This window comes from Mytilus edulis, chromosome 7 (assembly GCF_963676685.1).
Source record: "Mytilus edulis chromosome 7, xbMytEdul2.2, whole genome shotgun sequence".
NCBI classification, from domain to species: domain Eukaryota; kingdom Metazoa; phylum Mollusca; class Bivalvia; order Mytilida; family Mytilidae; genus Mytilus; species Mytilus edulis.
In genome coordinates, this window is record NC_092350.1 from 48,980,522 (window position 1) to 48,997,796 (window position 17,275).

General features: G+C 32.3%; 1 protein-coding gene across 1 annotated transcript in view; it reads left to right on the plus strand.

Annotated features, from left to right (window-relative positions):
• The window catches only part of LOC139481681 (uncharacterized), an 80,400-nt gene extending 70,257 nt beyond the window's left edge, over positions 1-10,143 (plus strand). The window contains exons 8-9 of the mRNA XM_071265147.1: positions 3,140-3,218; positions 7,446-10,143. Coding sequence (XP_071121248.1) covers positions 3,140-3,218; positions 7,446-7,806 — 440 coding nt within the window. The 3' untranslated portion in view covers positions 7,807-10,143. The remainder of the gene's footprint in view (positions 1-3,139; positions 3,219-7,445) is intronic.
• Positions 10,144-17,275: the final 7,132 nt, after the last annotated feature.

The window sequence follows — 17,275 nt, forward strand, 5'->3', positions numbered from 1 at the left end:
ATCCCTAATCAAGACTCAAAGCAGCATCATTACCGAACCCATAAGGCAGCAACCAATTGATTTTCGGGGGAGGGGGGGGGGGGGCTATTATAGTTGAGTATAAAACATAAAGGCAAGGGGGGTGGGGGTGGTGAGCTATGGATTTTGTTTTGGAAACTAAAAAAGTTTCCAGTTTTTGGCCCTGAAAAAAAATTGTTTGTTTCACCCTCATCTGCCACTATATATAATGCTAAAATTGATATCGACTTGTCACCAAAATTTGTCCTGAAAAAAATCAATAGCTCACGCCCCCCTCCCCCTCCACAAAAAATGAAGTAAATAATTGTTGCCTAATTCATTTGAAAAGGTCTTCCCGAATTGACTTGACGTACACAGAAATATTCGCCACTGGTCATTACTCAAAAAACGATTCACGAATAAATGCATGACTAAAACAAGTGTGAGGTAAATGATATGTTTGTCTAGTATCTCAGATCCATTAAATAACACGTAAAATAAATATAAAAAAAAAAACGCTACCCTATTCTTTTACCAAATACTCCTTGGAGAAGAAATACCATTTGAAACGAACAGAAAAGATAAAAATGTAGTGATCCCTAATATCTCAATCCTTTTTTTTTCGGCTGTAAGCACGCTGTTGCAGCTAACGTTTTCTAATGCGTTATCGAGACTTCTCTTGTATGTTCAAACTACTGCAAATTATAAAAATGGCTTTCTTAAAGTAGCAACCACTTAACTTAAAAAAGGGGGGAGAGTTATTTTTTTTTATCTGAGTCAGATTTTTTTTCGCGCGTACGTTTTTATTCCTTTTTTTTCGATGCTGGTTGTCAAATACTTTTTTTTCAATATTTAACACTATAATGTATGGGGACACTCTTGATTCAGAACATTTTTTTTTTATCATCTGTATGACCGTTTTTTTTTTTTTTTATCAAATTGGAGATCGGAATATTTCCATTCCCATCCTCCGCCCCCCTTTTGAAGTCAATTGGTTGTTCCCTTACCGCTAGAAAAAATTTCCAAAAATTTTGAATTCAGTTCTACGTCATGAACATTTAAATGACATATAGTTTACAAGTGGGAACAAATCTTATGTACAGGTAGCTAAACAAGGTGTATAGATGTGAACAAATGTAATGTAAAACCAGTGTACACTACACTAAACTAATTGTAAACATGTTTACTCTACACGGCGTTTGGTGTGAACACGGCCTAAGGCCGTGTTCACAACAAACGCCATGTACAGTAATCTTGTTTACAATTAGTTTAACGTACTGGACATTGGTTTCACATTAAATTTGTTCACATCTATACACCTTGTTTAATTACCAGCAGCCGGTTGTACGAACATTGCATTAGCCTAATGTGTCATTAAGTCTTCATTATCCTAATGTATCATAAGGGCTTAATGAAGACTTAATGACACATAAGGTTAATGACACGTTCGTACAACCGGCTGCTGTACATAAGATTTGTTCACACTTGTAAACTCTATGACATTTAAATGTTCATTACGTAGAACCGAATGCAAAGTTTTCGGACAACTTTTCTAGCAGTAAGGGAACGACCATTTGACTTCAAATGGGGGTGGGGGTATCGATGGAAATATTCCGAACCCCAATTGGAAAAAAAGGTCCTACAGATGATACAAAAATATTCTAAATCAAGAGTTTCCCCATACATTATAGTGTTAAATGTTGAAAAAAAAAATTGATTACCAGCATCGAAAAAAAACGGAATAAAACGTTTGCGCGGAAAAATTTCTGGCTAAGATAAATTAACAAAATACCCCCCCCCCCCCCTTTTTTTTTTAAAGTTAAGTGGTTGCTTCTTTATGAAAGCCATTTTGATGATTTGCAGTAGTTTAAAAATAATAAAGATATCTCGATTAAGCATTAGAAAACGTAGGCTGCAGCAGCATGCTTACAGGCGAAGAATATATATTTTTATTCTCATATAGCCAATGCATTACATCGGTACAGAGATTGAAGGAGACGAAGGAATGATATATTAGGGATCACTATATTCCTATCTTTTCTGTTTGTTTTAAATGGTATATTTCTTCTCCAAGGAGTATTTGGCAAAGGGAGGGGTAATGGTTTTTTTTTTAGTTTTAAGGGTAATTTAACGGATCCGAGATATATGTACTAGACAAACAATACATTTACCTCACACTTTTTAAGTAATGCATTTATGAGTGAATGGTTGTTTGAGTAAAGACCAGTGGCAAACATTTCTGTGCAAGTCAAGTCGATTCGAAAAGACCTTAATTTTCAAATGAATTGTGTGTTCGGCAATGATGCTGCTTTGAGTCTTGATAAGGGCTTAATAAATAAAGCTACGTTAAGTTTAAAAAAAAAAAAATATATATCAAGTTTTAATTAGACAAATATTTCTGTAAAGATCTTTATTAATAATTGCTATAAATATCAATTTTATTCAAAAAATGTTTCTTTCTTAAATATACACGGTGAAACTAATGTTTTAAATGCCTAGTTTTGTGTACACTTAATCTACACAAGGCCTACATCGAGTATCGACTGCATGTAGACAAAACATGTTTTACACTACATGTAAACATTGAATTTTATCAATGGGAACGTAATTTTGTTTAGTTTACGTGTGAGTTACACTTACACAACACCGAGTTTAGGTCAATGTGAACACGGCCTAAGACACATGTACTGACTTCGAAGTGGTGGATGATCTCCCTAATTCCACGGAAGAGTCGATAACAACCATATGTTTTTTTTTTAAATCTGTATAAATAAAGGCAACAGTAGTAAACCGCTGTTTAAAATTCATAAATCGATAGAGAGAAAACAAATCCGAGCTACAAACAAAATCTGATGGAAACGCATCAAATATAAGAGAACTACGACACAAAAGAAAGATAACATTAAAATGTAACTCACATAGAAACGAATTGTAATATAACAATGGCCATTTTTCTGACCTGGTACAGGGCATTTTAAGAAAAAAAAGGTTGGTTGAAATATATGAAATATCCTGTATATGTCGTCCGAAGCAAAATGTTGTTTTTTTATTATTGTTATTATTAACAGTTCTTCGTTTCCATAACAACATTAACACTAATAAATACACTAAATGGTAACTATTGTATACGTTTTTTTTTCAGATGTTTTACTGATGGCTCTGATTATAACCGCCGTCCTTGCTGTTTCAGTACTTATCGTAGTGATCGTTTTATATAGAAGGTATGTTTTTTATTGTCCCGCTTATTGGATACTATAAGAGTTGTAATATGATCTATATTAAGAAAGAGCATTATATAGTGTTTTATCTTACCTCCAATAGATTTATGGAGACATGAATGGTTAATGGACTACACGTGGTGACCATGTATATTTGATATGGGTGTCACATGGTTATTTGCCATATAGGGTTAGCAACCATATGGGTGAAGTAAGGCGTTACTTCCCTTTCAAAACACAAATGATGCTACAACCCTTCATAAAAACAGCACGGTGAAATGATTCAACAGACGACGAAATTGACAATGAAATGTTGAAATATGTTCATAAAATATAATTAAAGCTAACATGTTGTTACTGTTGGCATAACGGAGTTACTTCCCTTTCAAAACAAAAAAAGAAATCTGAAAGCATTCAACAGACGAAGAAATAAATACATATAATACACGACTGATTGAAATAAATTGAATCAATACAACACATTTAAAGCTAAAAGATTGTTATTGTTGGCATTTGTTTTCTGTACAGACAAATGGAAGTATAGGATCTTAATACTAAACATTGAAGACTTGATAACTTTGATAGGCCGCTAGTCTAAATACCAAATGTGTATATAATCGGTAAGATAAATTCGTTACATGGTGTGTTAGTGACCTAATACGAGATATATGGGGTCAGTAAATTCCTTTTAAAGCTTTCATACAGGTACCTGGTACAGGTATTTTAGTATGTAGAAAACAGTTGACTAAAGGTGGTTTTATAGCTAGCTAAACCTCTTACTTGTATGACAGTCGCATCAAATTCCATTATATTGACAACAATGTGTGAACAGAAAAACCTAGAAATACGAGGTAAAACTGTTGTTTTAGGGGTAAGTTCGTCGTATTATGCATCAGAGAGAATGAGAAGCTCTTTTTTATTTTCTACGTCGATTGTTGTTTTGGTAAAACTATTATAAACATACCTGCTTTGCATCCATATGTTCAGCTGTTTGTAGCAACTACAGTGATTGTCATTATTATAATTTATAGTCGATAAAAAAGGATATTAAAGCAAACTGTAATCTTACATTTATTTACAAACATTTTAATTGTTAGTTAAAAGGTTCTCGATATTTTTTTGTAATGTTCCTTAACGAAAAAAATATTTTGACAAGTCGTCAGAAAAACAAATGTGATATAACGACATTGTCAAATGGTTATACCTACTCAAATATTCTTCTCATTAAATAATTACAATGTTGTTGACTATATTGAAGGTATCTACCTAATCAACATTTACTTCTAATTGATACTATGTCCGTTACGTGTCTTTAGTTACATTTATAGATTGACAATGTTTGTCGGTTAAACCCCGATCTTACGTTTGGAGAGATGATTTTAGGTGATTTTAGTGATGAACTTTCTATGTTTAAGCGCTAACATTCAAGAAGAGCTTGCGTATGGAATATTTATTATATTATACATATAAAACGTCTGAATAATAGTGAACGATCTTTCCAACGAGGGCGCGGGATCGTTACGAGAAACGATAAATGACCACAATAAATAAATTATGTTAACGCATATAAAGTGTACATAACAACACCAATAACAAAAAAAAAAAGAAAACATTTAATGTAATTATCTATATTTTTTTCGGAAAACAGATATCCTATATTAGTATGATTATGATGTAAAATAAATCATATTAATCTACTTTGATTAAACTTTAACAATCTTGAAATTTAATAATGAAACAGTTAAACCCGAAATCCTAGTTTTTACAATTTCAACATTTTAAACAGGACTTAGGTTATATTATTAGTTACATAGTGTGTTAGTGACCTATTATGCTATATACAGGGTCAGTAAATTACATGTGGGGTGACAGCGGAGCTCAAACCCCATATGGAATAAACTAACCCCGAATATATTGTATTAGGTCATTATCACACTATGTGACGATCTTATCTTACCGAATATCTTTATTAATTTTGTTGAATTTAAATTAGAGTTGTCTCACTTGCAATCATACCACATTTGATTATTTTCATATTAAGGTATTTAAATTTTTTAACCTACTTCCATTGGTCTGCACAAAAAAAAACTTATGTCAACAATAACAATTCAAGAACAAAAACTTTTTTAACATGATTAAACAGAACTTACAATACATTTAAATATTTAAATAGTGCCAAAGTCGTTACTACACTTTTAACCGTGTATTGAAATAAGCCTTCCTTCTAACCTAATATGAAACATACACAGTCTTCATAGATATAGGAAGATGTGGTGTGAGTGCCAATGAGACAACTCTCCATACAAATTAAAATTTAAAAAGTAAACCATTATAGGTTAAAGTACGGCCTTCAACAAGGAGCCTTGGCTCACACCGAACAACAAGCTATAAAGGGCCCCAAAATTACTAGTGTAAAACCATTCAAACGGGAAAACCAACGGTCTAATCTATATAAACAAAACGAGAAACGAGAAACACGTATATATTACAGGTTACATATTCATGCTTTTAATCAATCATATTCCTAGAAATGGATAGGAGGTAAGATAAAGCTATTTACAACTAAAATTTCAAAGATATGCTTCAAATAAAAATAGTAACGTGCGATATGAACTAGTACACTTCGAAAATTTAAGAGGTGATGACAGTTACGATGTTACAACAACGTTGCGTGTATATACATTCCCAATAAATAGCACTGATCAATGCAAATAAGCTTGATATAAAATTTCACATTCGACAATGGTAGCGTATTTGCACCAGACTCTGCGTTTTTAAACATCCTACATAAATAGCAGTTTTAAAAGAAATAATAATAATTTTTACGAGTTCACGATATAATTCGTGTAAATACCAGCGCAACAATGTTAAATATGAATATTTGCGGAAGCAAATTTTTGTCTTCCCCGGCCAGGATTCTTACAAACAATGCAACTGAGATATCGTGGCGCAAAATCGCCTTGTTCTATGACCGGCGCGCTTGACCCCTCGAACAAAAATCAAGCTTTCGGTGGCGACATAAGATTTTACAACAAAGACTGCTGCGTACAATGTATATCAAATTAAATCACAGGGTGTTATTCATTTGATATACATAAGTACTCAGCCACGTTCACTTACTTAACCTTCGTCAAATGTAAAACAGTTTAATTATTATCAAACTGCTATTTTTGGGGATTTGTAAATAAGCAGTCTCTGGTGTAATTACTTTACCGTTATCAAATTTGAAAATGGTGTTAATTTGGACATTTCTTTCTACAAATTTAAGTTTTTGTTTTTGTAATAGATACGATCGCATGTTGTCTTGCATTTATGGAACATCTGTTGTAAAGATGAGGTCGGATTTTATTCATTAGTTGTAACTACAATTCAGTGTTACTTACTTCAAAATGTGTCGTCACCAAATAAGACTCATCAGCGAACTTGTATTTATATGAGCAGTATGCATTGTGTAATCAGGGTCCTCTTACTTTTCTAGAGCACCACATCATCTCTGGTTTTAAGTTGGAATCGTGCTTCTCAGTTTAGATTTTTGATCGTTTTTCTCTCGATCTTTTTTTATTTGTGTGTCATCATCGTCATGGTATTGTACATTTATCATCTATTTACCAGTTTTAATATCTTTTTGATATTTTCCGGGTTTTTTTTAACTAGTAAGTTTAATTTAGTCTAGAAAAACAAAGTTGGGAGACTTATTGGTTTTGCTCAATTCAGATTCTGATTATTCTTTCTCTTTTTTTTTCTTTTCTTCTTCTCTCTTCTTATTCTGCCGGTTTTTTTTTAGTTTACAGTTGTCCACAACACAATATGTCCGACTTGCATTGTTTTAAGGGTCTCTAAAAGGGGACCTTGAGGAGCTAAACCAAAGCAGGGGTCTACTATTTAACCCTTTTTTGTATATTTTTATTTTATTTTTAAATGATTATAACAAAAAAAAAAACAGTTATTGATATACACATGGTATTTTTTTTTTTAATTTCTTTAATATACACACAAATATAAAGGAGGAACGAAGAACAGGGGATGCCTGTCCTATACTTATGTGGGTTTTTTTTTTGGGGGGGACGGGGGGATAGGTTGAAATTTCGTTAAAAACAACACGTTGTTCTCATTTTGACTTCTTCTAGTGTGAGTTATTATACCTTATATTTTCAGTATAAACATATATGACGATATTACAACATTCCAGAATTTTCAACTATTTATTTTTTCATTTCTGTCGTTCTTCAGACGGATTTCATTAAGATCTGGACATCAGCAAATTCCTGCACAAAACAATGAAGTAACATACGCACAGGTCAACAAGCCTACAAAAGATAGAGCACCTGTCATTGCTGGCGAACCGATTAGGAACAACACAGCCGACGATACCTATGATCACATGGAACATCATCGACTCAGTCAGAATCAGATTCTAACTGAGAGCAACTATGATATCATGCAGTCTGTTGGAAATGAAGAATTGGAAAATGACTATGATGTCACAAGTGGAACAGACAGACCAAGACAAATTGTCGTTGATGACACTGAAGAATATAGTCATGTGGAAGGCGAAGTTGAATATCAGGAATTAAAAGATGTTTCGACATAAGGAATATAATTGTATTACTTTGTAATATACGAGTACTGCGTTTGTATTTCGTTAGCCAGATAATGCAGCAGTACTGGTATTAGTTTTTTTTTATAATGATCTTTGTAATGCTTCACCATACAACTTTGTACAAATAACCATGCTTTGCTACTTTCTTTTAATGATACAAAAATTAAGAGACTAAATTAGTTTGTTTTTGGAATGTGCGGAATGTGTTTTCAAAGGATGTTGTAAGAGGTTCAGTGTGTGTGAACACATATTGTTATCACATGTACCAATGTGATTAATATGTGAGTTGGGTTGTGAAAAGGAATATTTATCTGGTGAATTCTTGTACGCACAAATTAAACATAACATCTAAAATACTTATTTTTCGTATTCTTATATTCACCTATTTGTGAATTATTTAATGTACAAATGTATATACATTAATGTTAGATTTGGCACTCTTAAACTTGCTCTAATTGCCATGTGGAGAATGAATATGTATGGATGTTATGCCTAGTGTAGGGCAACTGCACCAAGCTCTATGTACGTTACAAAAATTTGCAGAATTCTGTGAGAGGTCGCACGTGTGGCTCTTATTCAAGGACTGATGTTTGACCTAACAAGCCCGCGTTTTTCAGTCACGATTTCAGTGATTGACGATGCTCTAAGAAAATTTTCTAATTTGATTCATTGTAACGCAATAAAAGAAGTCATTTACATTATAAGTGCCTTCAATTTCAAAGTCACTGTAAGGTCATTTACCAATAAGCAAAACGAACACCGTATATATAAATTCAAACAATGGCGTATTAAGACAGCATAATACACAAGTGAAAAAGTCAGTCCGGAAATACTTGGACCGTTTTAACCATTTCTAGTCCTAAATATGTAAAAAATGATTGTCGCTTGATTTTAAGCAAACGGCAACATATCTTGAAAAGTTAATATTTGTTTGTTCTAATGTACTGTTACACCATTGTCACAAAGAGATGATTTCAGCTTTCCAATTGTGAACTTTCCATTTCTAAGTAGCAACATTCCAGCAGCACCTGCACACGGGGTATATATCTCCCAACTGATACGATATTCATGTGCTTGCATTTCCTACCATGATTTTCGTGATAGAGGGTTGCTGCTCACAAGAAAGCTATTAAACCAAGAGTTCCAAATGGTGAACTTGAAATCATCCCTTCGTAAATTTTACGGATGCAATCACGAGTTGGTTGACCGTTATGGAATAACCGTTTCACAAATGATATCGGATATGTTCCTTACGTCGTAACTACAATCCCCTTTCCTTTCACGAATGTGACCTACCGAATTAGACTATTTACCGGATTTGATATCACATAAGCAACACGACGGGTGCCACATGTGGAGCAGGATCTGCTAACCCTTTCGGAGCACCTGAGATCACCCCTAGTTTTTTGGTGAGGTTCGTGTTGTTTATTCTTTAGTTTTCTATGTTGTGTCGTGTGTGCTGTTGTTCGTTTGTCTTTCCATTTTTAGTCATGGCGTTGTCAGTTTGTTTTAGATTTATGAGTTTGACTGTCCCTTTGGTATCTTTCGTCCCTCTTTTATGAGGTAAATCTAAGGATTTTGCACCAACACGCATGGTTTACCATGTTACATTCTGTATGTTCCTGTCCTACGTCATGAACCTGCAATTCAAAGATAGTCGTTTGCTGTTTTATATCATATTTGTTTTCATATATTTTTTTGATTATAAATTATGTGGCAAGTTTTCTTTTAAATTGTTGAACATTTGTCATTTTGAGGGCTGCCACATTCCATATATGCCTGTTATAGGTTAAAAGCCTTTTATTAACTTAAGTTGTAGTCGTTTGTTGTTTAAATATATGTTTGGTTTCGTTCATTGTTTTGATCATAAATCGGGCTGCTATTTTTTTCTTTTAAATTGCATGTTTTAGATTTGTCATTTTAAGGCCTTTATTTTATGGCTAAATTTGTGGTATTGGTTTTGCTCATTGTCGATGACGGAATATTGTATAATAGTTGTTAACTTCTAGGTTTTTCGGTCTCTGGTGGAGTTGTATCATTTGCAGTAATACCGCATCTTCTTATTTAATATTAAATTTTACCAGGATGTTTTCATTTTATTTGTAACAGTTTAAGAAAATATAGTCAAAATAAATACATCATGCTGTATTGGTGTTTTTTTCTTACAAACTAAAGGTGGTATAACATTGTCAGTTTATATAAATTATACATGGAAAGAAGGAAAACTCAATTTTGTTTATTTGAAAAAAGAAAAGAATTTTAAGAAATATATGAGAAGATATGTAGCTCTGACTTATACTATGGTTTAATTAAGATAGAATTAAAATAGGTTTATGTTATGTTTTTATAACTGTGTCATACTTACACAGTAGATCTATATAAAGTGCATCAGTCAGATCGATATTATGCCTCTGTGATATTGCGACGTTTTTTTTTGTTTTTTGTTGTTGTTACTTGTATACCGAAAAATTGTATATGAATTGTTAGAAAAACGCTTTTTATCCTGCAATCAGCCAACTATTGAACAAAGCAGGTACACAGATATACCGTAATTGTACAAATAAAGACTCCTTCTACAACGCTTCCATATTGAGCAAGCGGTAATGTAAATATTTTTTTTATGTATGACAGTTTGTTTCTGTGTCTTTTTTGTAGTGCGCGTTCGAACTGTCTCAATTTCTTTAAAACATCAGAGACAACTTTTTGGATTTATAAAAACTAAACTTAAGAGTGCCGGATTTAAATTGCAGGTACTGTGTCGAAAATATAAATCATTTGTCAACGCTACGAAACAGAAAAGTCACGATTTTCGTCCTATTTCTAAAACTCGAACAAATAAGGGTACACTTTTTTTTCGAAAAGCATGACAATATACATATCATATTGCATATTATGTATTTGATATGTTTTCAGATATAAAATGTTGTGTACTCGATTATGAATGAGTCTCTTTACTCGTCTTGTTTTTAAATTTGTACAATTAAATTTATACTTTTTGACAATGTACACATATTTCTCATGTATTTAATATGTGCTTTTAACATAAAAAACTGTATAATATTTTGTATGCTCGATTTTTTTATACATTGTCATTATCATAGAGATGTGTACCCATTATTGAAGGTCTTCACACTCTTACAGCACACAGAACGAGATAAAACGTACTTGATAAGTATCATCATTATATCAAACTGCAAAAAGAAAACAAAATCAACTTTTGTTTTGGAGTGAGTACAAAAGATTACATGTAGTGCTAATATTGGACGTAACAGAAATATTTTTTAAATCACGCAAGACGATCCAATATGTTAACTCAATTAAACGGAATATATGATGGCTTTAATTCTTTTAATTACAAAGTTGTCGCAATAATATACCAAGAAAAAACTAATCGAAAACCCCTGCAAACAGGTCTACGTCTGTCTATGAATTTTACTAAATGTTATTGTAAGTTTGCTGTCTTACTATTATACAACTGTTGATGTGTATTGTTTTGAACTCAAATAACTGTTTTAAACTTATTTATATACAGTGATAAACCAGTTAGCTAGAAATTCAAGTTAATATAAGATTGATATAAACCGCATAGCATTTTTATTACTAATTTAACATTCATTTAAAAGTGGAGTTATTTTGAAACAAGCAAGAAACATAGTACAGTCATTCCTTATAATTTTAGAGCTCTTAATTCACTTTTAAGGATTAAATCATGAAAAAACGTTATTGACGTCACGGTCACACGACAAAATTATGTCTATCAGCTGATAAACAAAAAACTGTCAGTCAATCAGATGACGTGTCACTTCCAAAATTAAATTTTGAAGACATATAATCGTCTTATTCCATGCTAATCCGCAACCGAAAACATACAACGCAGACCCCTTCCTCAATTCAAAATACAAATTGCTCAAATAAGTTGACTGCACAACAAATAACAACCATCAGCAGCATCCAACTACGCCGAATAACACAATATAAAAACAAACAACATACAACAAATATATCTGATCCAGGTAAACAACTCTTTGATAATCAAGAGTTTAACATGCTTACAAACCTCCGCGTTTGTATATTTAAAGCACCTCACAACATTAAATGACCTGTACTTTGCCAATATAACTATCTTGATCATGACGGTGCATACTTTGGAAATTTGAAGCAAAACGTGCACGTTACATTGAAAGGTAGATACATGATCTTATTTTGATTATACTAAGTATGTCGCTGGACCGATTGTGTGAGAATTGATTTTAAAACGTCAAACATTTTAAGGACGTTAGAGAAGGTGGAAGACGAAGTCGGTAATGATTGCAAGCAGAGACAGACAGAAATATACATACATGTACTCGTGATGTACTCGTGATGTAAATTAACTATTAGTACATGTATATTTTGTGACAAACCCTTAGGAGTAAAAAACTCAAATATTGTGAATATGTTTGCTACCAGGTGCATCTAGCCGTAAAGGAAACATTCAATACAAATGAGTTATTTGGAAACAACTACTACTGCTTGTTGTCACTCAGTTAACAAACGATATACCTTCAGTTACAATGACAACCGTTATATTCCAAGGTGTAAAGTTATTACATAGTTATTAATCCTTAAACTTATACCTGATTTTCTAATCATAAATTATACATGAAATCAATTTATACACAATGTGATTAGTAAGTAGAACATGAAATAAATAATAGCTTCTACGATGACAACATCTTGAATTAACCCCAAAGTTGTCCAGGTAATGACACTATGGCCGTTCGGTCTCCCCCCCTACAATCCGTGCTAAAACATAAGGTCCGCATTGATTTGTGTATAAATACGCAGTCAACAAGACGACGGCTATGTTAAATTATAAAACGGTGCGTAAATCAACACGTCAAGTTCTCTTTACGTTAAAGAATCCTAGTATTTGCTATATGGGGTTGGTTTTGGTCCAGCTGTAAAACAAATCTGACACCATCAAAACAAATACCATAGATCAAATTTTTCGTTCATTATATCTATGATATTTCGCTTGTCATGTGTTGCGATTTTTGTCAGATTTTCGAAATCCTCTAGTTTTATTAATTTGAATTCATTAAACACAATTGCCTATTGGTCCCCAATTTTTTTCTTATAAATCTTTTACATGTATAATGATAAGCCATCTGTAAAAGTCTTATAACATTTTATTTATTTTTTAATAGTTTTTGAGAACTTCAACTTGTCAATGATAAAGCTATGAAAAGTCAAGAGAGAATATTTTTCCACCAACTTTTCAATGGCTATGACCTATATATATATATATATATATATATAGAGTCTATACGAATCTACCAACCAGTAAACTTAATAGGTATTGGATCATCAAAATTGACAATACTACACAAACAGGAAAAATTATATGAGTCTGAAAGATTGTGTAACAATACCGATAAATAGATGGAAAACAAAACACTAAAAAGTGTTGAATATCATTGCACAAAGATGAAAAAACTGAACAGATGATATAAATTATACAATAATTGCAAATATTTCGGCTCAACAAATGGCCTTCTTCGGTGACAAAAGTTTTAACAATAACTTTTGTCACCAATACATTATATCTCATTATTGTTAAAACTTTTGTCACCGAAGAAGGCCATTTGTTGAGCCGAAATATTTGCAATTATTGTATAATTTATATCATCTGTTCAGTTTTTTCATCTTTGTGCAATGATATTCAACACTTTTTAGTGTTTTGTTTTTCATCTATTTATCGGTATTGTTACACAATCTTTCAGACTCATATATATATATATATATATATATATATATATATATATATATATATATATATATATATATATATATATATTGTGCTCTTTGGATTCCCTAATTAATTCCCTATCAATAAAAACTAGTATTTTGAAAAGATGATTATTTTGAAACTGATTAGCGAACTCCGTTAATTTTATTAAGTTAAGCCATTCAAATTGATATTTTATAGTGTGTGTTTCAATGTTGTGATGCTACACTACATGTATTGTATCATATATGGGAACCATTATTACGTTTAATCCCGTTGCAATTATTTGCACCGGTCCTAAGTCAGGAATCTGATGTTCAGTAGTTGTCGTTAATTTACCCGAATCATAAGTGTTTCTCGTTTCTTGTTTTTTTTATGTAGATTATACCGTTCTTTTTCCAGTTTGAATGGCTTCACTATAGTTATTGTGTGGGGTCCTTTACAGTTTGCTGTTAGGTATAAGCCAATGCCTAGTGTTTAAGGCTGTACCTTGATCTATAATGGTTTACTTTTATAAATTGTGACTCAGATGTAGAGTTGTCTCATTGGCACTCATACCACATTTTCCTATATCTATAAAAGAGGGAGGCTTGGCATGCCACAAAACCAGGTTCAACCCACAATTTATTCCATTAAAAATGTCCTGTACCAAGTCAGAAATATGGCCAATGTTATATTATAGTTCGTTTCTGTGTGTGTTACATTTTAACGTTGTGTTTCCGATTTGCCATTTGTTTTCTCTTATTTTAAAGTGTGAATTCACATTACTATAAGACGTGTCACGGTCCTTATCTCTCCCAAATGAATAAATTTGGTTTTGATGTTATATTTGTTATTCTCATAGGATTTTGTCAAATGCTTAGTCCGTTTCTGTGTGTGTGTGTGTTTGTGTTACATTTTAATGTTGTGTCGTTGTTCTTCCCTTATATTTAATGCGTTTCGCACAGTTTTAGTTTATTACCCCGATTTTGTTTTTGTCCATGGATTTATGAGTTTTGAACAGCGTTATACTACTGTTGCCTTTATATATATGTTAGCGGCAATAAGTGAAATTAGGCATTAAGCTTAAATCCTAGGCAAAAAGCTGACGCCTAGGCAGTATGTCTATTGCCTAAATGATGTTAGGCATTAGTCTTAAATCCTAGGATTTAAGCTTAAATCCTGAGAAATATGTGCAGGCATTAAGCTTAATGCCTAAAACATAAATGCGAGTAAATAAAAGACATTTATTCAGTTAAATTACAATATGTTTGTTAAATAATAACATTATGAGAACTGGGGCCTGTTTATCGAAACTGTCCTAAGATCGATCCTATAAGATATTCCTAGGACAGAAATTATGATAAAATTAGGACCGACTTACGACATGTCTCAGCATGCACATTGAAGCTATCCGAGGATTATTTTAGCTAGGATGTCCTAATCGCGGATTGACGTAAAAAATAGCAAATGAAAAAAATTAATATTGTATCAAATTTAACCAACAACTTTAATTTAAAAACCGACTAATTATTTGAAAATAAATATTACTTTTAAATTATAATAATTTGTACATTGTAAACTATATGAAACAAAACATAAGTAAAAGATATAACTACGTTTTATATTAGAATTGAACAAACTAACTGCAAATAGTTTAACTTTTACATATAATCAATAAAATCATGCTTTGAGGGAGCTGAAATGGAAGTGTCACAACACTCCACAAGAGACTGGAAATAAAATCACTAATAAGATATGTTATCTATATTAAAATAATAATCTAAAAATATGAAAACTTGATAAAAATTTGTGTTCAAATAATTTTGTTATCACAAGTTGTGAAACTGTTAATAAAGAAAACTTACTTATCCTATAAAAAAAAAATTGAAAAATGGTGTGAGCAAAAAAATCACATTTTAATTGTGTCTACTTTTGACCAGTTTAAATCATCTCGACTATAGTGAAGTGAACATTTTTTCAAATAAATATTAAAATTATTTTATAGAATCTCCCCCTTGTTTAATTGGATTATAACAATCACTTTTTAATATTTTGTAATATCACAAAAACATGAAAAAAAGTATGTGTAAATTCTGTTTTTTAACTTCTAAAATTATTAAACAAACTTACTAAATTTGAAGATCTGTCAAATGAATGTATATTTACACATGTTATATTAGAAATAAATCAAGTAACTCCTTTATATCAAGAATAAATCACCAAATATGCATTAATTCCAGATTTCACTTATTGCCTAAAATTATGTTCGGCAATAGGATGAATAATCATCATAAGATTTCAGGTAATCAGCTTTAATAATGCCTGAAAATTTCAGGCAATAACTTAATGCCTAGGCGTTAGCTTATTGCCTAGGATTTAAGCTTAATGCCTTATTTCACTTATTGCCGCTAACATATACACTGAATGTACAAGTCAGATTCCCTGCTATAAAATACCGCTTAATAAATGATTTTTATGTGTCACACATTTCTTATAATGAATGAAAGACAACAGTCTCATGTTAGAAAGCAGGAAACGCAAGATTCTACCCCCCCCCCCCCAATGTTACTTTTAGAAAGGTAATATCTCAGTTGATATTCAGTATCTTTGTTTGGGTGTAAGTCTTACCATGAAAGAACATTCAAAGTTGACTTCTGTTTCAATTAACAAAGGCACCAAAATTTTAATTGACAAAATCGTCTAAAAGTTCAGGAATCATGTTACATACAATTAAAACTAAAAAACATAATGATATATTAGATATATGCTGATACATCATTCCGGAGTATAGCATCATTGGACATTACTTGAAACATTAATTACTTTTTTTATTCAATTTATTGATTATCTAGAAACGGACAATTTTGCCTGTTTTAAGCTAGGTTCACACTGCCGATCGGATCAACTCGATTATCTCGATTTTCCACATTTTCACAACCAAGCGTAACACAATTCTTGTTAGGGCCTGTTTTCGACTTCTACCCGACAGCTATCCGACTGTACACGACCTGCCCTCGACAATTCACGACTCCTTAATGACTCCATAAGGACTCCAACCCGACCACTAAATGAATACATATTTGAGAATTCCGACCAATTCACGATTTTTACTTGACTTGCTAGACCAAATCAACTAAACCCGCTCTCAGCCTGAACTCTCGATCAGACTAGATCAACTTCGTCGTATAGGGGTCGTAGGGATAGTCGGGAATTGGTCGAGTATGTTCAAGTTTAGAATAAAAAGGTCTGAATTATTTTATATGACCTGCTGCATCGAATGGGTATTAAGTGCTACCTTTGTACATCTGAAATTACGTACGTGCGTCCCAACAATTAGTTTCCGTTCTCTAATATGTTTTTGCCGCAACCAAATTTTAAGAAACGCATACACGACTGAATGTTTATTCCTATTAAACGCAGACAAGTGCGTATTGGGTTGCGACACTTTTACCGTTCTTAAGTAATGCCTCTTTATAACGTTAAATGCAATGGTGGTTCATTGTCAGTGTCCCATTGACACACTCTCCGCTTATTTGGTTAGATTCAGAAGTTCACAGAAGGTCACAGTAAAATAATACATTTCAAATATCAAGATGGAAAAAAAGCAGTTAGATAAGTGGGCAAGGTGGTTAGATCTCAGAGAGACAGGTTTATATAGCTGGGACGACATTCGAGGTGAGCGAAGAAGACGAACAAGAAGGAGTAGAC